Raw genomic sequence first — 27,747 nt, forward strand, 5'->3', positions numbered from 1 at the left:
GAAGGTTATAGGAATACTCCACTATAAGGATGGATAGTTAGCCATTCTCAGGATATCCTAAGAATAAGGACATATAAGCTATATGCATATTTTTCTAATAATACACATGCAATTTTATAGAAAAATGAAAAATACTGACAACTACAGTCATTATTATTAGCCACAGAAACAGGATTCAGGATATACCTGTAGGAGTTAAGGCGGATAGCTGTCTGAAATTGTCAGCCACTTGGTAATGTTTAAAGTAAGAAATTATGTCAAGTGTTTTTCAGTTGGACAGCAGGGAAGGCTAGAAATGCTCACATCATGTCAAGTAGCACAGAGTACCTTCCCTGTTTGGAAAATCCTTGAAAAACGACTGAAGATGACACAATAGAAAATCTATAAAAGAATATAAAGGTAAGCATACAATAATTTTTATTCATGTCAAGTAGCACAGAGTACCTTCCTTGTTTGGAAAATCCTTGAAAAATGACTGAATATGACACAATAGAAAATCTAGAAAAGAATATAAAGGTAAGCAGACAATAATTTTTATTCACTATTTCCAAATTAGCCGAAGTAGCAAGAATGCAATAAAGCTATAAGGCAACAGGTTTGAAACAACAAAGATGAAGCATTTTTTGCACATAATCTTGTCAGTGAACAGTGGAATTCTGTCACATGATACTGTTAATGCCAGAAAGTAAAAAAAAAAAAAAAACAAAAAAAAAACCAACAACAACAACAAAACAGCTTTTAGAAAAGAGGCCAGGCACTTTTGTGGAGTATGTATTTCACAAATTTATTTTGTGGAGTATGTATTTCACAAATGTGAAATACCATACACCCAGTGTCACAGTAAGTGCCTGGGAAGGAATAACCCCCAGTACCAGCACTGGAGAGGAGCTCTGCTGGGAGGGACCTGGGAGTCTTGGTGAGACAGGTTGACCATAAGCCAGCACCAGGAGGCCACTGGGATCCTGTGGTGCATTGGGAAGAGCATTGCCAGCAGGTGGGGGGAGGTGGTCCTGCCCCTCTACTCGGCCCTAGTGAGGCCACATCCGGAGTGCTGTGTCCAGTTCTGGGCTCCTCAGCACAAGGAAGATGAGAAGCTGGAGAGGGTCCAGTGGAAGCCACAAAGATGATTTGGGGTCTGGAGCATCTCTCTAATGAGGTGAGACAGGGAGCTAGGGATGTTTAGTCTGGACAAGAGAAAGCTGAGAGGGGATCTCATCAATACAGACAAATATCTCAAAAGCAGGTACCAAGAGGATGGTCTCAAACTCTTTTCAGTGGCACCTAGTGACAGGACAAGGAGCAATGACCATAAACCAAAGCACAAGAATGTCCACCCCAAGTGAGGATGAACTGCTTTATGGTGACGGTGGCAGAGCACTGGAACAGGCTGCCAGGGAGGTCATTTAGTCTCCCTTTCTGGAGCCATTCCAAATCCACCTGGACACTTTCCTGTCTAACTTGCTCCAGGTGACCCTGCCTTGGCAGGGGATTGGACTGGACGATCTCCAGAGGTCCTTTCCAACCACAACGATTCTGTTGTTCTTAACCTGCTGGGTGAAAGAAACCATTAGGCTTGGGCTCCCTTCTGGGGGCAAATTTGCATTTGCATTTGCATTTTGGCGTTATTTTCCAGGGCAGGAGGGGGACGGACCGATACCACCCCTGAGGCACTCCACCCCTGAGAGATCCCGATCCCGATCCCAGCCCCGCCCCAGCGCGCAGCTCGCGCTCGGCCGGAAGTGAGGGCAGGCGGGGAAGGGGGCGGGGCCGCGCGGCTCCCCACGGGCCTCGGCCGCCGCCATTTTGTTGGCGCCGGGCGCTGCCGCCGGGGCGAGAAGGGCTGGGAATCGCTCGTCGGCTCCTCCCTCGTCGGGGCCGAGAGGCGGGGACTGAGCGCGGCCCGGCCGGGACGGGACGGAGCGGCGGGGCCCAACGCGGTGCAGCGATGTCGGCATTCTCGGAGGCGGCGCTGGAGCGGAAGCTGTCGGAGCTGAGCAACTCGCAGCAGAGCGTGCAAACCCTGAGCCTGTGGCTCATCCACCACCGCAAGCACTCGGCGCTCATCGTCAGCGTGTGGGAGCGGGAGCTGCGCAAAGGTGAGCCCGGGGCCGGGCAGGGCCCGCCGGAGGCGCCGCGGGGCGGCGGGTCCGGGCAGGAGGCGGAGGCGGCCGCCCCCGGTGCGGAGTGCGGCTGCCCGGGGGAGGGAGGGTGGCGGCGGAGCTGCGCGGCCTGCGGAGCCGGGGAGGCAGGCGGGAGAGGGGGAGGATAGGCCTGAGCGCCCGGGGAGAGCGGAACTGCTATGGCCAGCGTTAAACGGCGGCTCTCCGTTTCTCGATGACCGTGGGCTGGCAGGTGCTTCTTCTCTCTCATTTTTTCTTCCACTCCTCTCGCTCCTGTCTTTTCCTTCCCATTTTTCCTTCTCCCCATAATGAGATGTCTCCGAGGAGGCTGCCCCTTGTGTTTTATCTCTCCCCATTTTAAGGAGAAAGGAAAGTGGGAAACCGGAAGGAATCCAGCGAGCCAGGGGTTTAGGGCTTTTTATTGTTCAAGACGGAGCTTTTTTAGGTAGTATTTTTTGTCGTCTGTAGTGATGGTTAGCTATAATACTATTTGAATTCCATGTCTACTCAGGTTTTTTTTTTTTCCAGAAACTGTTCTTGAAGGGCAGATGAGGATGGGAATACACTGAGGGAAGAGCAGTGTAATGTGTCCAAAGTGATTTTTACTTCCTAGTTTTGCCAGATGGTTAATACCAATGTTAATATAATAAAAACATGAGTTTTTTTTAGCGATGATAAGCATGCAGACTTAAATGCTAATGTGGCTTTCTGTTTAACAGGAAAGAACTTGCAGCTATAGGCAGTAGTTCAGGGAGTGAAAGGGAGAAATGGCATATGATGCTTTATTTGACCTGACTGGATAATAGCTTCTTCTTAAGTTGGCTCATTTAAGAAAAAGAAAATTCACTTGCTGCAACTCTGCTTCGATCTACGAAATGATGCTGTTTTCCAGTAGCTTTCTTTGGAGCCTCACTATTATGTGGATCTTTAATGGGAAAAATAGAAGTATCAGTCTTTCAGACTGAGCAGAAAAACAGCACTAAGCCATTACAGGACTTATGGGAGAGGAAGGAACCACTGAGTTTTGTGTAATATGGCTACTGTGGTTTTGTTTAAATTTTTTTCTGGGATTTGTTATCTTTCAAACTTTGAGGCATGAGTTGAATTCTTTTTTGTACTGACTGAAGAAAGACTGACTTGCTGGCAATATTCCAGCTTGGGACATAAACACATTTTCGTTGTGTTAGTTGCAGGCTTGCTTTCTTTTGATCTCCCACCTCTATCTGAAACATTTCACATTTCTGGGCCTTCTAATCAAACAACACGAATGTTAGGGGTTTTGAGTGATACCAGGAAGGTATCTTGAACTAATTGAAATAGACACAGAGTTTTGGTTGCTCATCTTAATTATCCTGCACAATAGTTCATAGTAATCTGTGATATTATTGGGCAGTCCTTAACTTTAATTTTCCTCTTCTGGTTGACTAACTGGAGAAATGAAGTCTTTGAAACCTGGGCTATGTGTCTGAAAGTGGTATTAAGAGGCAAGATAACAATCTCCTTTTGAGCTTTTGGTGAGACTATCTGCCATAATTGGGTTTGTTCTGTTTTTTGAAGTTGTCCTGCTTTTGCTGCTTCAAAGTAAGATTTTGCTGTGACCTTTCTTCGGATGCAAACCTTCAAGGGTCTTTGGAAAGCACATGAAACTCTACCTGTGCTAGGAGTAGCTTAGTTGCTTTCAAAGTCCTGACCCTTCTGGGCTTTTAGGCCTATGTGAAGTGTTTCATTTTGGAAAATAGGAAGCTTCATTTGAAGCTGCCATAGTTAATATACACAGGATTAATTTTAATTTTCCAGCTCTTCCAGCTCTTACAATATCGAAGCTTCATAAATGTTAGCTTGCATTTACCTGATACTAACTTCTGGCTAATTGCTGCACAGGTTTATAAGCTGGTGCCTAATCCCCAAAGGTGGAAATAGTGATCTAAGCAAGACAGCATGGGAAGGATGAGAGGAATACAACTGTCCTGTGGTGAAGCGAGTGCATAAAACACCACAAAGTAGGATATTGGCAATGAGGCCATAACTAGAGTAAGTTTAAGGCTCCTGACTTGCCTGTCATTGAAGCTATAGAAACATGATTTCTCTCCTACCTGAGAGGAAAATTACCTCTGTTTGGGGAATATGGATATCAAAATTATTGGCATTGTCAGCTGCTATTTTTAGCCAGTAGTGTCCTGGAACTGAAAATTGAACCTTGCCTTTCTAGATTTTATTTCCTTTCATTGTATCCCCTTTTTTATTGTCACCCCCATCTCCAGACCTTCCTTCCAGTCTACTGCTTTTCAGGAACGTTGTATAACTAGTTGGGTTGAACACAGAACAATGATATGATGTTTTTTTCTGGATGCTTTCAGTTTTGGTAAAAGATCATTCATGTTAGGTGAGCTTGCATGAGCCTTTCTGAACATGTCTCTAGCTATTCATAGACAAGTCCTAAGGTCAGAGTTATTTATTTCCTAAATGTTTGGTTCTGATTCTTTTGTATTTAAAATAATCTTTTTCTTTATGCCACATTGGAGTAGAGATGAAATGATAGCTTTTCAAATCTGCATATAATTTAGACAGCATAAAATGTTAGTGCCTTTCTGTTTACTTGGATTAATTGGCAGTGGTCAGGTCCCATATTCTGGCATCCCTATGGATCATCAGTTCAGTACAACTTCATGTACAGGTTTTCTTGAAAAGCATGTACTGGGGGAAATGACCCTGCTTCAGCTAGATTTCAGAGGTATGAAATGTAACTCTGAGTTAAATAGTTAATTACTTCGTAGTCATAAGCTTATTCAGTAGTTAAGTAGTACTAATTAATTCACTTGTGATTACCTCAGTCATTTTAAAGAGGCAACTGGTGGGCCCATTTAAACCTGTGTAGTTTTGTGTATCCATAAAGGGAATGACTTAGAGTGTTTCTTTTTAAACTGGCTAGTGGCATAACATACAAATTTTTTGTGTAAGCCTGCAGTTACTGAATGGCTGCTGGGAAACTCCTTAGGAAGAAACACCTTTGAATAGGCTCTTCTGAGATAGAGTCTGTTGAGAATTATTTTTTTCTATTTGCAAGTCAGGTATGTTCTCTTGCATACATCTCTTGCTCCCTGGTTTCAGGATGCTCTGCAGCTGTAGAGGTTTGCTACGTGTTTGTTCATTTTTTGAAATGGAAAATTTCAGTTCTGTAATTCAAAGCATCTTCTTTCAAGGGTGAACAGTCACTGCTTGTTCAGTAGGTTAAATATGCAGTTTGTTGTATTTGGTTAAAATGTGTTCTTTTTCAAAGGAAAAAACCCAAAATTGCTATAAGTTTTTAATATGGGACTTGTTATTTTGAGTTCCAATTAGTTGTCCATAAGAATCTTTTCCTGTCATCTCATTTTCTGTTAGCTTTTCCAGGTTCATCTCTGGCACTTAAGTATTTATTTCTTAGTGATACTTTAGTAAGCATTGAATATTCGGAGTTGGAAGGGACCCACAGGGATCATCATGTCCAGGTCTTGGCTCTGCACGGGACACTATTGTGTTGTATCTTTAAACCTAATTTCAGATTCAAGTATCTGTTTCTTCAAGGCTCAACACGGCACCTCAAGGATAAGCCAGTAACAGAAACTGATGGTGATCATCCCCCATCCTCCTTAATCACTTGACCTCTTGTTTAGGCTGTCATCTGTCACCCCACCCATGTCACACTGATCACTGTCTTCCCTGCACAGCTTATCTAGGTCAGTAGAGCCGTTGTGTATTGCCTTTAGGAGAGTCACAGTTGTGTAGGTACATCTGGGCTGTTACAGGCAGATGTATTTGTAGTGCTTGACTGTCAGTTCACCTGTTGTTCAAGTTTATTATGCTTTTTTGGTTTTGTTTTTTCCTGGTGTTGAAGTCTTTCACAGTATAAGAAGCTACATGGGGTTTTTTTGCTTATTTATGGTTTGTCTACAGCTTCTGCCACTGGGACATATGCTGGTGCCTGGGTCCTCATCCAGTATAGCTGTTGGCACTGATGAAATATGTTTTTCTGAAGATACTGGCTGTTGTGGCAGCTGCTGAAATTTGGAAGATTGAAGATTTTAGAAAGTAAATTGAGAAGGCCTAGCAACACTTAAAGCAGATTTGAAAGTTGTACTACATCTGAACTACTCTAATACTTAGCTGTTTTGGAGCATAACTACATCCAAAAGTGGTTGCAATATATTGCCTTGCAGATGGGAAGTGGATCACAGGAAACAAGTTCCCAGTTTGAAGCAATTATTTTCTGTACCATGCAGTGTAGTTTTTACTGCCAAGAGAAGGAATCTTTCTTTTCTGGTGATTGTAAGATTATTTTACTTAGTGGTGCTATAGTGTCATTGTCCAATGTGAGAGAATAAATAATTTTGTTTTCTTTTATTTAAGAGAAGCAAAACTATGGCTTTTGGATTTCACTGGTTATGCCCACTTCAGTCTTCTCATCCATGACAAAAGGTTTGGAGAGCAACAAACAGGCAAAACTTAAGATGAATGGGCGTTGTTCAGTCTAGTTAGGGAAACTTACTTGCTGTGTACGTGATTTAGAAAATGATCTGCAGTTGGGAGCAGCAGAGTGGCAATATGAGAGTCTTTCATTTATAACAATTATATTTGGGTTGTGTAGTCTAAACATGCATATCACCTCTACCTGTGTGTCCTTCACTATTCTGGTTCAGAATACTTAAGTGTAGGGTCTTTTTACTGTCCTGAAGCTGTTGTTGCAGTTGATTCATGTCCATCTTGGCATTTTACCAGCCAGGTGAGGCAATGAAAGGAATTGATTTGTTTCATACGTTCAGGTAATTCAGGATGCACTAAGTGGCAGTGGGAAGCTTCTGCAGAGTAATTATGTTAGAACGGTTTCCTTGGTCTGTGACCAGCTTTCTGGCATTCCCGCGGTAATTTGATGCTAATGGCCTTATTCCCAGCAGTGGCTGTGTGTTGTGTTCCCTTTGTTACTAGTCTCCAAAACCAGTCAAAATGCTTGGACCCTCAAACCCTGAACACATTCAATGGGCAGTCCCATTTCCCTCTTTCAAAAAAAAAAAAAAAAACAACCAAAAAAACCACAGCTATTATCAAACCTTGGTAAAATTGACCAGGTGACTGCAAAAGATGGAGCGCCTAGTTTAACCATTTCTTAGTAGAAGGTTAATGAATTTTAAGATTAAGTGCTTGTTGTACAGCATGTGTTTTATCTTTGAATTGTCTTTTCTGATAGCAGCCTTTCAAGTGGCTTTTTAGAGTCATATTACCAAAGATGCTCTCCTTAATCTACTTGCATAAAAACCCAGGTAGCTCTGCAGTGTGAAGATTCAGTGGTCTTCCACTCAGGCTTCAGTGCTGCTGGTCTTAACAATGTTTGGTCTTGTAATAAAACGCTTGAAAGCTTGTCAGGTGTTTACAGAGAAGTCATGAGCTCCTCTTGCAAAGGTGTGAATCGTGCTATGAGAAAGTGTCCCAGGGATTTTGGGAAAAGTGGTGGCACTTGTAAATTCTCCTGCATGTGTGTAGACTGAAGTAATTCAAAAGCAATTTAGCAAAGTCTTTATTTGAATCCATACTAGAGAACTTAAGAACTTAAGAACTTAAATAAGCAAATGAAATGTTTAGGGCTGATAACTGTTGTGAGATTTTAACACATTGATGCTTATTGTCTCAAACTTTTTTGTCAAGTGGTGTTTTCTTTCAAGGTCAGTTGACACAGCAGAGCTGGCCTGTAGAAAGCCACAGCCTGATGTAACATTTTCAGATGGCTCAGTCAGTCTATACACTTGTAGTGGGATGTAAGTGAAATCTCTTATGCTTGTGTGTTTTTCTGTAGTTTCTTCTAGTATATCTACGACAGCAAATATCTCTTGGCTCTAGGTGTAAAACAGCATGAAACTAATGGGCACGTTTCTAGCAATCTTCATGGGAACTCAATTTCAAATGCAGGAGGTAAATCTGGAGAAGACAAATACACGTGATTATGCTGACTTTGATTGCCAGGGCTAGCCTCAGTGAAAATGACTGATTTATTGTCTTTCAGGGTAAAATACTGGTTACTTGCACTAAAGTGGTGGTTTGTCAGTGTTAAAGAGTTCTCTAAGTCTTATGGATTAAAGCAAATAATGTCAGGCATCGATACTGAACTATTAGAGAATCGGGCATACCCAGGCAGGGCTAACAAGAATGCATTCTGAGAAGAATGGATTGCCAAAAACTAAGACTTGATAATGTTGTCTCCACTGCAGATATCTCAGTGTGCTAATTGTTGGTGAAATATCATTATTATCTGAAGAATATTCATTAGCATTTAAACATATCAGATATATTTTTGGTACAGACATAGATTCATTTGCAAGGTGCCAATCCCACGTAGTCTCATTGAAGATGCTTTAAGAGTAATTTGCACAGTATGGCTCTTATACCAACCAGCACTGTTGACATATTAAAATACTTCAGAATCCAGTGCTTCAGGGAGCTACTTTGGTGACTAAATGGTGAATCTAGCTGCAGCAAGCAGAAGAGTTACGTGAACACTGCGCAGAGCTTCTGAAAAGATGACTCAATCCAACACAGGTGATTTCTTGGCAGTCTTGTGTTTGCAGAGGGTACTGTTGATACAGAGAGGCTGCTTCTAACACTGTACATTCTGGCAGTGTGTGCCTTTCAGATCCTTCTTCAACCTAGGTTCTTACAGGTTTTCTCCCTTCATTTTCTTCTGACAGTAAGAATGCTTTTGCTATTAGCCTTGCCATGTGTTGAGGACCTTCAAAAATTGTCTGTTTGATCCATTTTGATGTTCTGAGGTTTATCAATGCCCCGGGCTGGAAACATAGTTCTGTCTCCAGAACAGGTCTGTTTGATCCTGAATTTAATTTGTGTTTCTGACATCACTAGTTAATTTATAGTCATGCTAGCAGTAGAATGTTTTCAAACTCAAATGTAAGCCTCAGTTGCCAGAGGTTATGTGTCACTTCAGTCTCCTGTGTAAGGCAGAATGCCAGTAGACCAGTATGTAAGTCTTGACGATTTGTGAAGGGAGAGGGAGCACTTCTCAAGACTAGGCATAATTTTTACCTTTGGAATTTTGTGCAGGACATTCTTACAGCAAGAGGAATCAAATTTTACTTCACAATTTTCCTTGTGAATAATAAGGGTAGAACATTAGTTGAAGTTTCAACCAAAGGCACAGATAGCTTAATAGTGGTTCTAGGGTTTTTGTTCATTCTGTGCAGCTTTGTTTATGTTGGAAGTGTAGTAGGAAGCTGAAAAGGTAATACTCAGGAAAATAAGCCTGAAAGTGACTTTCTGCAGTTTAGGATGCTTTTACCAAATATGATATATCAATCTTTTATTGTAGTGAATAGATAAAGTCAAGGCTTTGTGAGAGTGAGCATTACCTGACTTCATGTCACTGTGTATCCGTCTTATGTCTTTGCCAGCTCAAATGATTTGGCTGTTTATTGGAAAGAAGGAAGTTAGGGCCTCTCACAAATGGGTTACATCACTGAGGATTTAAAAATGAGGGTTTTTTCCCTGTTGAATTGGATGGACAAGGGCCTATCCTGTATGCAGTTCCAGAGGATATAGGATGGAGAACAGCTTTCTTCATTAGATTTTGAGTCCTAATTCTTGGCTTATTTAAGAACTGAGAGAGGGGGCAGGGCCATCTTTGGTAAACACTAGCTACTTTTTGATTATGCCTATGGGACAACGTGTGTTTTCTGACCCTCTCTCTTTGAATTCCAAAACTTGCTAGGTGTCGGAGCTCTGATTTACGTGAAACATAGGAGATGTGAGATGTGTTGTTTTATCATCAGTCAGGTTTTAATATAGAAATTGAGCAGCACAAGTTAATAAAACCTACATTATAGATTAGCCAGATTTTGAGCAAAATAGATTAATTTCCTGGGTGCTTGCATGTAGTGACTTCACTGTTTGGAGCAGACTCTTAATAGAGTCCACCTTGTGTCCAGCACTTCCTAGCTGATTTGGTTTTGTTTCCTACTCTTTAGTTGCCTTTGACTGTATGTGAAGTGCATTTTTACATTTAATGGAGAGTTTTTTCCCCAGTCAATCCAGAACTCCCAACTTGTTAGATATGTTTGTTCACTAGGGTGGAAAGAATTCAGTATTTCAAGGAGCAATCCTTCAGAGAAGTCTTTCTGTAGTGCAAAATTTATTCTCAAAAGCATTTCCCTAGAGTGAAAACATATTAACATTGAATTTTCTCTTTATATGTGAGGGTGGTAGTTTTGCATTTTTGAAAGGCTGGAGTAGAAAGTAACAAAATCCCATCATATTTGCTTGCGCAAATTACAAGAAATCCTGGATTGTTGTTACCAGTGCTGCTTTCCTTGAGAGAGGAGAAGAAATTTGTCTTTCAGGAGAAACCTCTTTTTAAAATCAGAGTGTACATATTGAGATTATGTGGTGGTAATGGTATTCTGGTGTTAACCAAGGGTAAAAATGTTACAATAAGAGTTTCAGTTCCAAGAAACTTATAGACTCATGAAGATTAGATGAAGTGTAAATGGAAAATACCCAGGTAGGAGCACTTAGAAAACACGGAACAGATTTTGAGAAGTGACTTGCAAATTGGAAACTTGCAGTCTATTGCACATTAAAAGAGGTGGTATAAGAGGTTTAAGGTGCTTGGAGAAGAGATATACCACATGAGCTTGAAAGTGGTTTTTGATAACATTTTTGTGCTATTACAGCTGCTGGCACGTGAGTGTTTTAATAATTTGGAGGTGAGGAAGGGGAGTGTCATAGTGATACAAAGACACTGACTAGGGATTGACTGTTCAGTTTGCTTAAATGTGAGAATGAGGAGTGGTTATGTAAGAATGAACGAAATTCAGACTGAAAAGGAGGAAGTTCTTCACATGAATGATTGTGGATCTGTGAAGTAAGTGCCTCAACAACAGACTTCATGAGTGTAAGAAATTTGAGCAGGCTTAAAAGAAAGCTGAAGTATTTGGAAGAAATCCATGAAGGCTGCCAAACAGGAATCATAAAAGGCTCAGGGAAACACCTGAAAATAGTTTGGGGATGAAGAACACTTTGGAATATCTGGGGATTTTTTTCTGTTTGTTTTTTGAGATAGCATTAACGAAAGTTGTGTCATACTATGAAGGAAGAAGAACTTGAACAAAGAGAGCAGAAGGAAGATAAAACCCAATGGGTGACTAAAATCTTTCACATGAAAATAATGGAAATGTGAAATGGTGTAAGCAGTAATGAAAATGGGAAAAACACACTTTATTTCAGGGTATGAGTGTTTGTATTCAGTATGAACCTGGATATATAGGTATTAGTTGAAGGAAATAAAATTTCTAATTATTTTTTATTTTTCTTTTTATTAGCAAAACCAAATAGGAAGCTTACATTCCTGTACTTGGCCAATGATGTCATACAGAACAGCAAAAGGAAAGGACCAGAATTTACAAAAGACTTTGCTCCAGTAATAGTGGAGGCTTTTAAGCATGTTTCAAGGTACAGTAAACTTGTATGTGCAGTGTCCTTCACACTGCATTTGAGGGGCATTTCAGTTGATGTCTTCTGGCCCAGCTAGTCTTCATGTGCTATTTCTCTACTTGAAATCTTGCTTCATTTATTCAGTGTTCTTGTGATCTTGAATAGTCTTACTGCTGTTGGATGAAGTTTGATAGTAAATTCATCAGCATTCACTCCCTTTTTACCTTGGGAGTCTGTTAGCTATTCCTGAAAGTAAGACTTGCATACTGTCTGTGTTTATGTGGTACAACAGTTTGACATTTTTCATTACTGGGTGTTGCATGATTTGTTTTTTCCCAGCAGTCTCTAATGTCACTGCATGAGAAGCTAGAGTCTTGATACAGGATTATTTTCACAATGATACACAGCTGTTGAAGCAGCATAAACCTACTTGTAGTGTTTGCAGATTCATGGGTTGAAAAAAAAACAGAGCTGGGTGTTTCCCTTTTTTTTTTTTTATCTGTTTGCTAGGGCACATTGAGCTGGTCTTTGCTTTCTTTAAAATGTCCATTTGTTATTTTCTGAGATTATTTGACTTCTGATGCTTGGATATTGCTAAGATCTGTGAAGCTCTTTCTGTGAAAAATAATTATGAAGCAGTGCTATACTTCTACCTAGTGCTGATATTTGCTTTTTTTCCTTGTAACAGTGAGTCTGATGAGAGTTGTAAGAAGCACCTTGGCCGAGTGCTGTCTATCTGGGAAGAAAGGTCTGTTTATGAAAATGATGTATTAGAACAACTTAGGCAAGCTTTGTGTAAGTATTTTGTGAGTGTTTGAAGGTTCAGTCTCCTGTTTGAAATAGTACTTCCCTGACTGCTGTGTTTGTTTTCATTTAGATGGAGACAGAAAGGTGAGGAAGCGCACATATGAACAGATCAAAGTTGATGAAAATAACTGTTCACCTCGAAGTTCTCCCACTGATCCTCCTCAGGTAAAAGCATGTTTATAAAATTATCTATTTACATATGGTTTCATATAGAATTTTTCTGTTACTTTTTTTTTTTTTTTTTTTTAATGGTTTCTGTTTTTCAGTGAGGTATTTTTTCCGGGCAAGGGTGGCTACTTTTAATAGTTTTCAGTGGGGTATGCTGTAACTATGTATTTGACACTAAACCCAAATGTTTGAACTCTATGTCCAGCTTTATTCATGTCAGGATTTCAACAATAGTTTCTACAATGTATTGAGTTCTCATTCAGTTTTCAGGGTAGCAGTAAGACATGTATTAGAGTGTGAGATTGTTATGGATTTATCGATAAAATATTTCCCAAAGTTTCACTCACAGTGGCTGTGAAAAATTCTTGTCTGCCTTGCACTGTTACAGCTCTTCTAGTTCTTGTGGGTTTTTTTTTTTTGCAGTATTGCCCTATCTCAAAAGGATTTTTGTTATAGCAAAGAACGACTGTCCTCAAGTCATCACAATTTAGTATGTTTCTCTGTAGCAGATATCTAGGCTTCTGTGAACATCAGCCCTACTTCCAGAAGAAGTGCACTGATACAGTCTTTTGCAATAGTGAAGCAAAACAACAAGAAAAGTAATTTTAAAAAATGTATAATAACATGAAAGGTACTGTAAAATAATCACTATTATCAAGAAGAAAAGGTTTATAAGTATTCCCATACCAAGAATTTAAATGAGAAGGCTCTTGTAGAAAGGTGACCTTTAAAACTAGAAACACTTCAATGTTGTGCTGAGATTAAAGGTTTGGTTTTGTTTTGTTTGACTCTAAAGGTGATACTGTAACTGCTGCTAAAATTACCATCAAATCAATACTGTAAGCTTGTTGTAAAATACTTCTGTTTTGTTCTAGGATCTGTTTATTTAAACTAGTTCTCAATCTTGCATGCTTTTTTCAGACCACAGATCTCATTAGAGCATTACAAGAACTAGAAAACGCTGCCTCTGGGGATGCAGCAGTTCACCAGAGAATAGCTTCCTTGCCTCTAGAGGTCCAGGATGTGTCCCTGTTAGACAGAATAACAGGTGAGGGTTGGGAGCTTGGTAACTGAAATACTCTTCTAAGAACATAATGGTACGTAATGGAATCATGCTTTGCTTGTTTTTCTCTGCTTGCTTTTTAGATAAGGAATCTGGAGAGCAACTTTCCAAAATGGTAGATGATGCATGTATGTTGCTGGCGGATTATAATGGCAGGTTGGCAGCCGAAATAGATGATAGAAAACAGCTAACTCGAATGTTATCAGACTTTCTCCGATGTCAAAAAGAGTTCCTTGCAGAGAAAGAACATAAGCTGGAAGTGCGTAATGTTTTGTTTTAGTCTCTTCTTCGCTAAAGCTTGCTTTTGCAAATGTTTTTAGTTAGCCTGAACAACTTTTCTCTCCAAAGATAAATATTTTATTGCCACTGTTATGTCTTTGCTTCCAGCACATTAGTAACACATTGTTTGATTGTAGCATTTGAAACCTATTAAACCAGCTCTTTGTGCTTTTTTAGCTATTCAATCTTGGTTATACCTACAGACTTAGTTTTAGTAGTGCAGATAGAAAGTCTTATCCCTGGTGTTACAAACTTAATTCTACAGTGTCATTTTCTTTCCATGCTCTTTTCATTCATTATTGTAAGTCTTAGTTATGTATTTGCTAAAGGATAAGAATTCCAGGTTTCAGCACCACTTCTTAACCTGACTTAAGCATCCATTAAACCCAGGGAAACGTACTTATAGCTTGTACAGCCTCTAACACAGCTGGTTATCAGTACTAACACCAGCACGACCAGACAGATCATAATAAAAGAAGGATGCAGGGTAAACAGCTCATTATTAGCAAATGATCCCTTAAGTTATTCTTTTCCTTGCTGTTACCAGTCATCTGTTTTTCTTTCCTACCATATACTACTGTAAAGTCTCCTGTTGAACACTCCACATACATAGAATATGTCCATAATTTCATGTCAATTGTTTTCCAATGCTAACTTGGGTGTTAGAGTAATGGAATTGAAGCTGCATCATTTTGCAAGGGGAGATGTGTGAACGATCATGGTGCCCTGTAGCTGCAGCATATGTATATATGGTCCCAAAATCAATTATTCTTCAGGTTTTGTCCTATATGCCTGTCAAGAACATTTTCTTTCCCTAGTGGTTTCTTTACCTTTAGCTTCATAACTTGGATTCAGATTTTATTGTGCTTTTTTTCCGGAAAATGCTGTTCATCATGTATTTGAAGTCATCATTCAGATCAGTTGTGTCATTCCTAGCCTACTCTTATTTCCTGACTTACTTCCTTTCCTCTATGCCTCACAGAAAAGCAATTGATGAAGGTTCTTCCTATCAACCTTACTGTGTTTATCCTGTGGGAAGGATATCAACCAGCTTCATGTAAGATAGATGGCATGCACGGTAGTGCTGATTTCAGTAGCAACTGATCCAACTGCGTAATGGAACCTGGAAGATTAAAGAACAGGAAGCCTTAAGCTTTTTATCACATGCCCTACCTTCCTGCTGCCTGTGTAATGGGTTCGAAGGACAAGTTCCCACAGTTTCATTGAAGGGCTGGTTGTCTAGAGGCACTGACTTGTTTATGTAGCTCGTTACCAGCAGTTATAGCCTGTGTAGTTATGGTAGACTGCCGGGTTAGTGAGTTGCTCAAAAGGCAGTGACTTAGTCCTTCAGGCAGATTTACCCTTCTGTAAAATAAGAGAGCTCAGTTTGCAGAAATTAAAAATAGTAGCACAGCTGTGAACAGATTCCACCCTTGTTGGTTGTTTTCAACAAATACAAACCAGTGTAATTTCCCAATATTACTAGATCAGAGAATTCATAATTCTGAGAGAAAGCAGTTACATATTACTGGGCTGTTATGGTCTGTCACATAGTTTCTTGGCTCAATTATTTAAGCTGCTAAAGAATTTAATTCTAATATGGCACAGTTTCATTTTCAGACTAATTTGAGGTCTTTCTTTAAAAAGTAGGAGACAGTCTTTAGTGTCTGTAACAGCCTGTTTTAAACAGGTGAAGTCCTAGGATATTGAAGTACACTGCAGGAATGTTTTTAGGCTGATTAGTGTGGCATAAATATGATTTCCTAATACAGAATTATGAGCCAGGATGGTGTTAACCCAGTTACTAATAAAGGCCTTAGAGACAAGAGATTTCAAAACACAAGAACCTTAAAATGAAGTTTCTAAACTAGTGTTGGGTAAAGTGACTTCATGCTCACTATCAGTAGTGTTTTTTTGTTTGGGAAGTAGAGGCTGATAAACATTCTGAAGTTTTAAAATGTAAGATTAGGATGTCTTAGTGATACTGTCTGTAGGGCTTGCTGACTTAGCACATGTAGGATTTATTTTGGTGATTAAGAAATGGAGATGAAGCAAGGACTCCTGTTTTTTCAGATTTAGGAAATTCCATGGCTCAAATTGCACCTTGCTTATTGGCTTCTCATTTGAAATAGCACTGGGAGAGGGCCTGTCACAGAATTATTTGAGAATGTATTTCCCTGAACTGTCTGTCCCTAGGTTTTGCTGTTCAAGTTTCATTTTTGATGAAATTAATTTGTTCCAGACGAGCTTGTTTCCTGTGTTAGACTTCTGGCTATTGATACTTTCCCCGAGTATAACATGATCGCTCAGTTGTAACAGTCTTTATTTCTTCCTGAATTACTATCACCAATCTGTGAGTATAATGCTGAGATCCTACTTTACTGATTCCTTACCATACCAAACAAGTATAGTAAGGAACAAGTGGATGTATTCTTAGTTGAATCTAGAAATGTTACCTGCTGTTAACCTTGTTTAACAATTTGAATTGGAATTCCCAAAGAATTATCAGTAGCTTTCAGCATTACATAGAAGCTTTAGACCTAAATTTGCAGATATTTTATCTTCCAAAGATAATTTACAGGTAAGTAATTCTGCATAACCAGTCTTTCAATCTTTCTTAATTTTTAAGAATAAGAGTCTCTCTAATAGTTTTTTCTGAAACAGAAGTGCATGATTCCCATCAAAGCAAGGTAATGTATGTGCTAAATCTTGACAGGAAATTTTGATAACAGGTAAATAATGTCATATGTGCATCAAAAGCTAACTGTACTGCTTGGTAGGTGACTTTCCTGAGTATGTTTGGGGTAAGTAGTGTCATCTTTAACTATTAAATTGTTTTCTTTAACATCTGTCTAGCTTCTGTTGCAGGTGGTGGACATGGACCTATCTTCTAATGATGTCACCATCCATTAGTAAACACATCCTGCTAAAAATAAATTTAAGAATCAAAATCTTGTATTGTCTGTTGTTTTTGAAAACTTAGAGGAAGAATTCTATACCTACTCATACCAAACCTCTGCTATTTTCATCTATAGTCTCACAAGCATTACTGAGTTTATGCCTGAGATGGATAAGTATTTTTCCAGTGTCATTTCTTTTTCCTGAAGACTAAAATTTTCACATGGTTGTTCCTAAAACTCTCACGTTCTTTCAGTGAAATAAATCAAAATTCCCAATGCAGAAGTTTGGGGTTGCTTGCATTGAAGTTGCCATTTCCAAAAGGAGAAAGCTGTGAAAACAAGACTTTTTCAGCCTTTTGCTTTTTAACTTACACTGTTGAGTTTACATGATCAGAAATGAGAAGTGATGAATGTAGGATTTCTTCACAAGCACAACAGAAAAACTTTCACTTTATTAGGTAACAGAGAAGGTGTGCTTTATAATTGCACTTAGACCCCTTTAGAACCCCCCTCAAATTTAGGATTGTACTGAGGAGTCTGTACCCTTCACTGTTGGTAGTTTTAAAACAGTATAAATATTTAATGTTCAGTGTACTGTGGTTCCAGGATTTCTGGTTAGATAGGATTCTGTCTTAGAGAAAATGAACATTTTTACAGAAATATTTTTGTGGAACACTTTTTTTTCTGAAGCCTTTGGTAACTAATACCACTCCTGTTTTCTACTACTTTGGTTGATTTTTCCCCTTTTTCCTTCCGTGTTGTATCTCCCTCCTATCTCCCTGCCCATCCCCTAGATTTTGAACAAAAATACTGGTTGGTCTCTTGGTATCACTGAAGGATAAAATGAGATTTTTATGTTATACAGGAACAAGGAATTTGGTACATAAATTGATACCCAGATGGCTCATGTCCTTTTGATAAGACTGTCCTGTTATTCTAGAATTAATATGCCCTTAAAAATGACATGAACAAGAAAAGTACTTGATTTATTGTTCTCTCATGTTTCTTTGTGTTTACCTCTCCCTCCCACAGTCTCCTGGATTATAGTGATTAGTCTCTTACTAAATTTCAAATAAAAGGTTTGATAGTTGGACATCTTCTGTAACTCATGAACACATATGAGTAGGGGATCACAAGACACCATCTCACCTTCATTTTGACCTTATGGAAAGATGTAGTATTGCTACACTTAGTGTATAGTGGATATACAGTTTCTTGCATACTTCTGTGATAGTTTGCCACTTTAAATTTGGGGATATCTTGTCACTAGATTCAAAGTTTTGTGAGAGAAGTGCTACTCTGCGAAGCCTGCTCTCATTTAGCAGTTTGCATTTAATTAAAACACTTAATGGTGCTATCTTGCATTTCTGATTTTCTACAGCTCTGTAAGCAGTATTCATAGTCTTACACTCGCACATCTGGTTTTAATTGTGGTTTCTTAGCATGTTGAGAGAATATGATATGTTCAGTGCACATTTATTTCATGATTGAGCTTTTATGGCTCCATATAGCTTGACTTGTCTTCCTAAAGGTTTTAGTTTTGTCTTGGAATTTTACAGATAAACAGCAAGCACTTAGTCAGCCTTGACTTTAGCTCTGGATTTGAAAGACTTTTTTTTTCCCTGCTCAGTTCAGTGGTTTCAAATGTAGACAAAAATATTAAGCAAACAGTGTAGGGCTGGCAGTGGTGTAACAGGCCTCTTATCCTTAAGTTTTGTTTTGCAATACCAAACTGGGTTGGTACTATTATCTACTGTTGTCCTTCACCATAGCCTTTGTGTTATGAAGGGTGTAGTGCTTTCCTTGCTGGCTTTTTTTTTTTCTTTAAACCCCTTATTCATCCTTAGTGTGTTAGTATGTCAGCTTCTTTTGCTCAGTGACAGAGTACTTAGAGCAATATATTCCATTATGCTTCATATTTTTCAAGTCCACTTCTGGCAATTGGGATTAATTTCTTCATAAGCTTGCAGCTGAGTACCTAAGTTTTTTTACTGAGCTTTGGTTGAAGATTGATTTGTAGGATGAGCCCTACATTGCCTTTTGTTACGGAGTGGAGTTTGTAGCATTGAAGGTGATTTACGACTCCAAAAATATGGCAGCAGCATAGTAACTCAAGTTATGCTGGATTTGGAGCTGAGCAGTTAACAGTGCAATGATTACAGAATTGGTAACTGGAAGGTATCAGGAAGTGGTCAGTAAGGTTCATCCAAACCCAGTAGGACTGTTTTAAGATCTTCTGATACATGCTTGGTAATAGTACCTAATAGTGGCACAAACAGACCATATTGTGTGATCTCTTGACACGATGAAGCACTGTATTCATTTTTCAAGACTGCAGCTTCAAAAATTGAAGCTGACTTGGCAGAGCTTCCAGTTAAGGGAATATATGACTTCCACTGAAGGAAATCTTCTGAGTCGAGGCAGATATTGGGCTGAGGAGAACATGACTGTGGATCTCTTACTTTTATAATACAGAGGGGAGAGCCTTCACGTAAATTACTTCCTTTCTCTAGCGGCCCAGTTCCAAGTAAGTTGCACTGTAAGAGAAATGTAATGTAGCTCTTCACCATCAGGAAGGAAATGTAAAGATCTCTAATAGGCATATTCTTTATGTTCTAGCTTTCCCTATCCTGCTGTGTACAAAATGATTTGTGATCCAGGAACAGGCCACTATGCTTAGATATATGTATAGATTGGGTGAAATGCATTGCTTATAGGTTGGCCATTTGAGAGGCTTTGTGTAGTGCAAATGCATTATTAGAATTGCACAGTGCAAATCTTTTACTGAATACCAGCGCTGGGGTTGTGTTTTGTAAAAACGAAAACTAAGTTTCAGTAAGATCAGTAGTTTGGATTATCTACCCAAAGGTGACTGGGGAGAATTAAGTGATCACTGAAATAGTAATTTCGCCTTAAGGTTTATTTAGTTAGAAGTTAAGATGAGGGGATGTTTAAAATAAGACATAGGTTGCATCTCTTATCTGCAGTGGAAGTAGGCTTGCTAAGTGTTTTTACAGGTTGCTCACCTGTCTTTCAGATGTGGTTTCTTACTTTTCATAAGCACTTTTTTCAGTGACAGAAGATAAACTTGTAGAGTTTTGTAGAAGTAATTTGCAAGACTAGTGGAGAACAGCAGCCCTTAGGTCAAACACAACAAAGCAAAGTCAAATGGTCAGTGCATTTTGTTCCCTTGTGTTATACCCATTCTGTGAGAATAATGCTTACTTGACCCGTTTTCATAGCAAACCTAAAACCTCTCTGAACTTGAGTAATAAATATACCTCTTTCATAAAGTGACTTACCAACTGCAGCCTCAGAATAGAGTTACTCAGTTTTTACCTGAAAGAAGTTCAGACTTCACAGTTCAATGTTTTCATTCAGAGCAGAAGAAACACTTGAAGGCTTCCTCCATTTAAATTGACTTATATTATATTTGAATATAAATCCTGGGTTTTCTAACAGATGGAATAAGTTGTAGGTTATACTTTGCTCATCCTTGTAAAATAAAGATAACCTTTTGCTTCAGTTCATCACATTTTAAAGCATTGTTTGTCATTCAAGATATTCTGGTTTTGAAACAAGGTAATAAAAATGTTACAGCTGTTACCGTTTTTTATCCATTTTACCCTTATTATTTGTGATGGGTGAGATTTTTTAGCTTTCACTCTGTAACTTAGCCATTAGTTTTTATTGAACGGGGAAAGAAAGGTATATGTGTATGAGATACCACAAGATGCCAGGTACTTTAATACCCTTGAAGTGCGTTTTGAATTCCTCATTATAAAAAAACTGAGAGAAGATACTGGACTTGCCTAAGTAGGACTTGCTGTTGTTTGTGAGACTTCTAGCCAGAATCTTCCTGGCTATTGCCAGCCAAAAACTTCATACTGTTAACCAAAATGAATGGATCTATTTGTGTCATCCTCAGAAGAACAAGTTTTGCAGGTATGTAAAACCTTGTGCAAACATCTGAGATGATGGGACATTGTAAAGGGAATAATCAGTGCTCTAACTTAAGTTTTTTGAAGGATAGCTGTAGATTAGCAAGTGACTTTTCTGTAGTATATTCTGCAGTAGATACTTCCTTTGCTTTGATCAGGAGTTTGCTGGAATAAAAAGAAAAGCTGAATATAAGAAATTGATGTAGGAAATACTGTAGTGCTTATTTATGTCAGTAGTAGCAGCGTGGTTTTTCAAATTCAAATTACCTTTTCTGCAAGCCCTAATTTCCAACAGTAATACTCTTATTGTTTAAATACTTTCATTAAAAATCTGATGTTTGTGTTGCTGGACTTAATAAATTTAAAGATTTTTTTTTTAATCTGTATTTGAATACAAAGTCAGCAGAACTGTAAACCCTGCTTATATCCCTCCCACAATTAGGAGCTTTTGGAATTATTTGTTGAAGCAACTGTAAACTCTAAATAGGAACTAAGACCACACTGAATGTTAGGTGGTCATTCTAGGCAGACTCAACATCAGTCTTTATGGGAGTTACTAAGGAAACATTCATAATCTAGTTTCAAAAACCCCATAATGTTAAGGATGAAAAAGGAGAAGGAAGGGAGGGTCTTAGAAAGCTCTGCTGCACAGTTTGAGATGACTTGTCTGAAAAAGCTGAATCAAAATATCTTGCTTTAGCTAATATCTACTGGTAGTTTCATTTAATAGGAAAATAAGCCTGTGTGGATTTGAAGATAATTGCAGTTGACTCAACAACTGTGCTCCTTGGAGTTCTCTGTAAATAGTGTCCACATTAAAGCCTGTGTTGCTGAGCTGATACTCAAAAGTTGTTTAACAACTTCTACCATTTTAAATTTTTTATTTACTTTAATTTTTCTGCTATCACTAAGATCTAGAAACTTTACTATAAATAAGGGGCTTTTTTTGTTGAATGAGGTTCTATATGAAGTTAAAAGGAAGCATCATGCTCAAGTTACATTCTACTATGACCTATAACAGTAGCTACATGCTTTTGCTGCTTTTTTGATAATGTTTTGCCTGGTTGGTTGGAAGGGCTTATGAGAACTGCTTGTAGAAATCTCTGACAGAAAAGAGAAATGGCTAGAACATCAGCTTGCTTTTCCTCTCATCCTTGCTGAAACAACAAATTTTATTCTACAGCAGACTTCTGATGTTTTCACTCAAAACCACTCCAGTGTTACATAGAAGAAAAAAATTGTGTAAAATCTGATGTAGAACATAGTGACACTCATGCTATCGTGAACAGAGCTGATACCTTTTGGAAAATTTGAATGTACACAACAAGGAAAGTCTTCAGGTGGACAGCAAGTAGCTGGGAGATAGCATTTAAAGAAAATATGCGTCCAATTACTGTAGATCTTTGGCAGAACACTGATATCTCACTGTTCTCACATTTACATAGGAAAATAATGCATCATCTTATGTAGTGGTCTGAGGCAGCAAATACTGTCAGAGCCTATTAATGAAATAATAGTATTGTATTTAAAGTCGGCATAGGGGAAAGTAAGAAATGTTAACTTGCACAAAGTGATTAGGAAGTATAGCTGCCATCTTCATGACAAAAACCTGTTTGCATTTAAAAAAAGTATTTAGAGAGAAATATTCGTGGTTTTAAGTCGACATTTTGTAGTGTATACAAACAGTGCGCTTTTCTGTGTGGGTTTTTTTGGTTGGTTGGTTTTTGTTGTTGCTTTTTGGGTTTTGTTACGGTTTTTTAATTTATTTTTTTCTTACAGCCCAGACCTTTAATTGAAACTTGTCTACTACTAAGCCTATCAGTTATGGGTAAAATATCATAAAAAGAACACTGAAGAATACATACAAATCTTTCATGACAGATCAGAATAATTTTTAGTTTTAATAATTTTGTTGTCAAAATTGAATCAAAGTGAAGGAGTTAGTAGTTGAACTGCTCTAATCAGGAACCAAAGCTTTTCTGTTTTCCTCGTTTAAATTCATTATGATCTTCTGTAGTAGTGCTACTGAACTAGTCACAGTGTTTATTGTGATGTTGCAGACAACATCCATCTCTTCAGCTAAGGCTAAATGTAGAGAGCAAAAATACTTTTCAGTAGGACTCACGGTGAAACTGAATTTTACGAATCAAAACCACCAAACCACCACAGTTACACTAATTTTTTCATATGGTAAACCTGGGGAATTTACTTCAAAATATCCAGACTTTTAAAATAAAACCAGCTAATCCTCAGTCCTAAAAAGCTTAGATAATAGTAGGCCACTTCATGGTGCAGTAGGTCAAGAGAAAAGATGAAAACTGTTAGGTAACATAATCCTTAGTTGGACTGTGGTGAAAAATCCAGTTCTTAAAACCTCTGTATCTTTCTGTTAAAGCTCATTGATGAAATACCAAACTTTGGGTAATGTTTCCTTTCAAGTTAGTGGCAACTGTAGTTTAGTTTTTTTTCCCCTGGCACCTTATTTCAAAATGTGTTAAGAAGTTGGACTATTTTCTTCATACCTGGATTTCTCTCATTGATTAGTTATGGTACATGTGTCTACAGAATGGGGAGAGCAACTTGGAAAGTGTGAGTTGAGGCTGAGGACAATGTTGAAACACCAGCTTTCTTTGACTGTCCTTTGGAGCTGTATCAGTAGTTATTATGGGTGGTGTGATGTAAGAGTAGTTGATGCTGTTGTAGCAGCAGTGAGGAAACAATGTATCCCACAGATGTTGTTCTTGTTGAGAATATTAGCCAGGAAGAAATGGAAGTTGTCATGGAGTACTCACTGCCACCTGATATGTGTAAAGTGGTTCTTAGACTTGCATTAAAGCTTTATTCTAAACTAAAAGAATAGCCAGAGTACATTGACTTTTTCATTTGACTGAAGCAGACTGATATTTTTCAGTTCTGCCAAAAGTAAAGAATACTGTATTAGTCTAATATGTAGTTGGTAAAGTTTTTCTACTGCCAAAGTTTGGAATGCTGTGGACTAAAATTGGTTGAAACATGGAGAAGCAGAATGCAGAGAAACAACTCGGGATGATGTATAAGTCCTGTAAATGAGCCCCATGTTGTCTTGGAATTCCATTTTATTTATATAGTATGAAGATGTATCTCTGACATAAAAAGTGTATAAAAGTGACTTTATTAGAGAGGGCAAAACATTTTTGTAATATTTCTCAGTTACTGCTGGCAGTGATCGGCAGAAGAGGAGAGAGTGAGTTGCTGTTACAGGTCCAATTTCTTGTGAGACTTGACTGTTGAAGTTATGCTGCCAGTCATATAAATTCTTTCCTTTGGCAGGGAAACAATACTAATTATTTAGCTCTTAAAAGTTTGATGAAATTACTTCTGTGAATACATAAAGAGAAGAGAGGCCCAGAGGAATGTTTCAGTAGCTCTTCTCCCCTCAGTCTATCCTAGTCAGCCTATGGAGCATGGAACCAACCATAACTTCCACTGCTCTTCACCACAACAATAGTTAGATGATGTAGAAGACATTGAGGAATATTGGGGTGGAAAGGGGAGAGTTGGAGGGCACACACTGGCTGGGAGCTACTGTGGGATGGAGAATTGGACTAACTGGGATGGAGTTAGAACATCTGGCACTACTGTGGGTGTAAAATAGTTGTCTGAAATTATAACATTGAAATTATGTGTCTCTGAAAGTAAGTAATCTAAGGAGCCAATATTTTAGGTGTTCTCTCCCAATACAACTAGCTGTTTTATTTTCTTGCCTGATGCAGTATTACATTTCTTTTTTTCACAGAAGCATCTTTATTTAATTTCATTCTTCTGTGAAACTGGCATCACAGCAGGTTCTTATATGCTGACTGGGTTGGTAATTTAGAAATATATTATGAATTCAAATTGATTATAAAACCCCCACCTTTATGCATACTAGGATGATAACCCTATTATCTAATAGAGTACACCCCTTCATCACAAAGAGAAAACAAATTCTGTTACAACTTCTTGAAATTTAGTAAGATGTTTAGAATTTGAAGCGAGATGTTACATACTTAAATGAAAACATTTGGAACATTTTATTAGTGTAAAAAAAGAATTTTGGTTACTTCTTTTTCCGCTCTTCTGCACTACCAAACTGGAAAGGATTCACTTTAAGTCAGTGTAGTGAGGATGGTATTTTTGAGGGCCATAGGTAGATAAATATATTGCAAAGTTTTAGGCAGAGATAAGTTTGTTACACTTTGGTTAGTGGAGGAAATAAGGACTCTGAGGAGATAAGGTACTGTTAAGAACATTATCTGGCCCAGGCCTTCTCTCCTTGAATCAGGCTTATTTCTCAGTGCAGAAGAGATGGTCTCCCTCCATAACTGGGTTTGTGTTCCATAGTATACGCATAATTTTTAAATGGGGGTGAGAGAAGAAGCTGAGAAGTAGGAGAAATGCTACATGCTTTCTAAAATAATTGTAGATGTTACTGAAGCTGTGCACCAAAGGGCTGGGATATTTACCTGTCTTTTGTGATCTAGCACAAATCCTGAAGTATTTAAAACTATTTCTTGCATCTCTGATTTAAGTGTAGATTGATGTTAACAAATAGAAATAGAAATCACTGTAAAATTTAACTTTTGATCTTCCCAAAAGTTAGACATTTTCCACTGTATTTTGATGGGTTTTTTTTCTTCGTCCCCATACATCCAAACCAGACTTTTTATATTGCCGTGTAAAGGTGTGGAGAACTGGTTTTGTAGTCAGCATATGCAACAGTTCCAAAGCTTGGCTGCAAGCAGAATTTAGGGTAGAAAATGTGCAGTGGCTGCTTAGTACGTTGAAAGACAGATTTGAAGAACAGAATTGAAAGCTGGAGATTGAGCTTTGAGTTCTGCCTTTCAAAAACCATTATTTTAAGGTCAGTTCTGAAAGTAGAACTTGAACAACATGTCAAAAGTAGCAATAAAATGTGGAGAGGCCTGGAGAATCAAGATTTACATCTGACAGTGGTCCTACAGGTTAAGTACATGCTTATTGGGCTCTATTTTCTCAAATGTTAGGTTGTCATGACCACTTTCCATTCCTAATTGTATTTATTCCTTGTTTTCCATCAGTCAGTATCAAAGGTTCATTTTACAGCCCAAACTGGACAGCAAAGGAGGTAGAGCGATGTCATTGTTTGTTTTTGTCACATTTATGCCTTTAAACAGTTCTCAGATTTTATGTGGATCACTGAACTCCTTATAACTTCTTTAAAGACAAGCCTCAGAACTGTCATGTTCTCAGTAAATGTGAACCCTTTGACCCCAAAGAAGATAGAAGGCAGGAGACAGCAGACGGTGTTACTCCCCCAAGTGTTACACTTGGCAATGTTTCAAACAACAAAGTTTTGATGTAATTTATTTCTAGGTTGCTAGTAGCTACCAGAGTAGGAGGAATGATTCTGCAAAGACAGTAGATCTGAAATCAGTAATTATCTGCATCGCATCCCTATTTGCTAGTTGTAATGACCCATCACTTTATTTCTTCTTTTGTGCACTATCATTCTGCATTCTCCTCCAACCATGGGCACCAAACCAGAGACCACTGAGAACATTGCATTCATAGAGCATCTCCTTTTTCTCTGCATCCCTCCACCTTGTCTTTGCTGTCCTACACAGCCAGACCCAGCAGTGAAAGCTGGAGCTCTTCACTGCCCAAGATTTCAGAGTATAAAGGCAAAACCAAGTTTAAATTCTTGACATGTTCTAGAAACATAAAATTTCCCATACTAAGTTACCTGTTTTCTGGTGGAGATAATTGACATCCTTCTGCTGTAGTCAACCAGGGGCAAAAGGTGGTAGCTGTAGCTCATAAGGCCAGCATATTTGATTGATGAATTTGGCGATCATCATCAACTTTATTCTGGAGTATTTGTCAGCCAGAGGAAATCAGGGTTTTTGTTAAACTGATACTCAGCACCTAGCTTCCAGACATATCTGTTTAGTCTTACTCATCTATGATTCCATAATAACCAGTGTGAGAGATACTGGATGAGTGCCAGTAGATCATGGCTTTCTCTTCCCCTCATTTTCTGTCTTCCACTGACACGACTTCTGTTGTGACAAAGTTTTTGTGGCAATTGTTTTGCTGCTGTTGTTTTTTAAAATGGTGGTACATTAAACAGTTGTTACTTTTACATTATTACAATAATATTAATAAAATATATATATATATTCATACAATAATCCTAATATTACATATTAGGAGCTGTACTGCTGTAATTAATATTTTTTACGCTGACTGTTTAAACAAAACAATTCAGCTTGCCATCTTGAAAGCCAGACATTTCTTGTGATTGCTCTCACAGGTGGTGTAGTGAATTTCCAGTAGAAACTCACTGGTGGTGTAGTGCCATTTCCAGTAGAAAAACATGTCATTTGGCATAGGATAATATTAGATGCAACTTCTGTAGGGAGAATTAAATTCTGTGTGTGTGTATACCTGTTGTTTGCTTTCTTGGTGATAACTACTACACTTAGTTTATCTGAAAATGTAGGAATGGAAAGTCCCTATTTATAATATTATGCGTGGAAGAAATCAAGCATTCTTGCTCAAGGAGTGTTATCTCACAGATGTTTAATCTTCAGGCTGAAAGATTGTGGAATAAAGCAGTGATGCAGGTGCAAACCCAAGGCAGAAAGTACAGTCACTACACGCAGGTTTGGTTTTGAGAACCTGCCTGAACTTTTTCAGACAACACATTCTTTTTAAGAACCAGTAATTCCTGGTTTTCTGGATTTCTTCTTGTACAATAGTGCTGTCTTAGAAAACAGTAGCAAGAAATTTAAAATGACTAGGCTATCCTCCAGACAGTAGTGTTTAAAACACTGCTCCTTTGGTTTTCTGGCTAGCTTCTCACCTGTAATTTATATGGATTGTTAATGCACTCCCTTACTGTAGTGCCTGTAAGGAGAAGTCATCCTAATGTCATTAAAAATGTAATGGGCAGCCATCTGCAGCTGTTTTGTACCCACGTTCTTAGCATTTCTAGAAAA

At 38.4% G+C, this 27,747-nt stretch overlaps 1 protein-coding gene across 2 annotated transcripts in view; it reads left to right on the plus strand.

The window, feature by feature from the left end:
* Positions 1-1,706: 1,706 nt before the first annotated feature.
* Positions 1,707-27,747, plus strand: part of RPRD1A (regulation of nuclear pre-mRNA domain containing 1A) — a 43,709-nt gene continuing 17,668 nt past the window's right edge. Inside the window, exons 1-7 of one of the 2 annotated variants that reach the window (XM_053975485.1) lie at positions 1,709-2,096; positions 11,477-11,606; positions 12,277-12,383; positions 12,466-12,560; positions 13,485-13,611; positions 13,710-13,885; positions 14,888-16,856. In XM_053975485.1, the coding sequence (XP_053831460.1) occupies positions 1,946-2,096; positions 11,477-11,606; positions 12,277-12,383; positions 12,466-12,560; positions 13,485-13,611; positions 13,710-13,885; positions 14,888-14,899 (798 nt within the window). In that variant the 5' untranslated portion in view covers positions 1,709-1,945 and the 3' untranslated portion in view covers positions 14,900-16,856. Of the gene's footprint in view, positions 2,097-11,476; positions 11,607-12,276; positions 12,384-12,465; positions 12,561-13,484; positions 13,612-13,709; positions 13,886-14,887; positions 16,857-27,747 lie in introns of those variants that run through there. The other variant, XM_053975476.1, reaches the window with a different exon arrangement.

This window comes from Vidua macroura, chromosome 1, assembly GCF_024509145.1.
Source record: "Vidua macroura isolate BioBank_ID:100142 chromosome 1, ASM2450914v1, whole genome shotgun sequence".
Classification (NCBI taxonomy): Eukaryota; Metazoa; Chordata; class Aves; order Passeriformes; family Viduidae; genus Vidua; species Vidua macroura.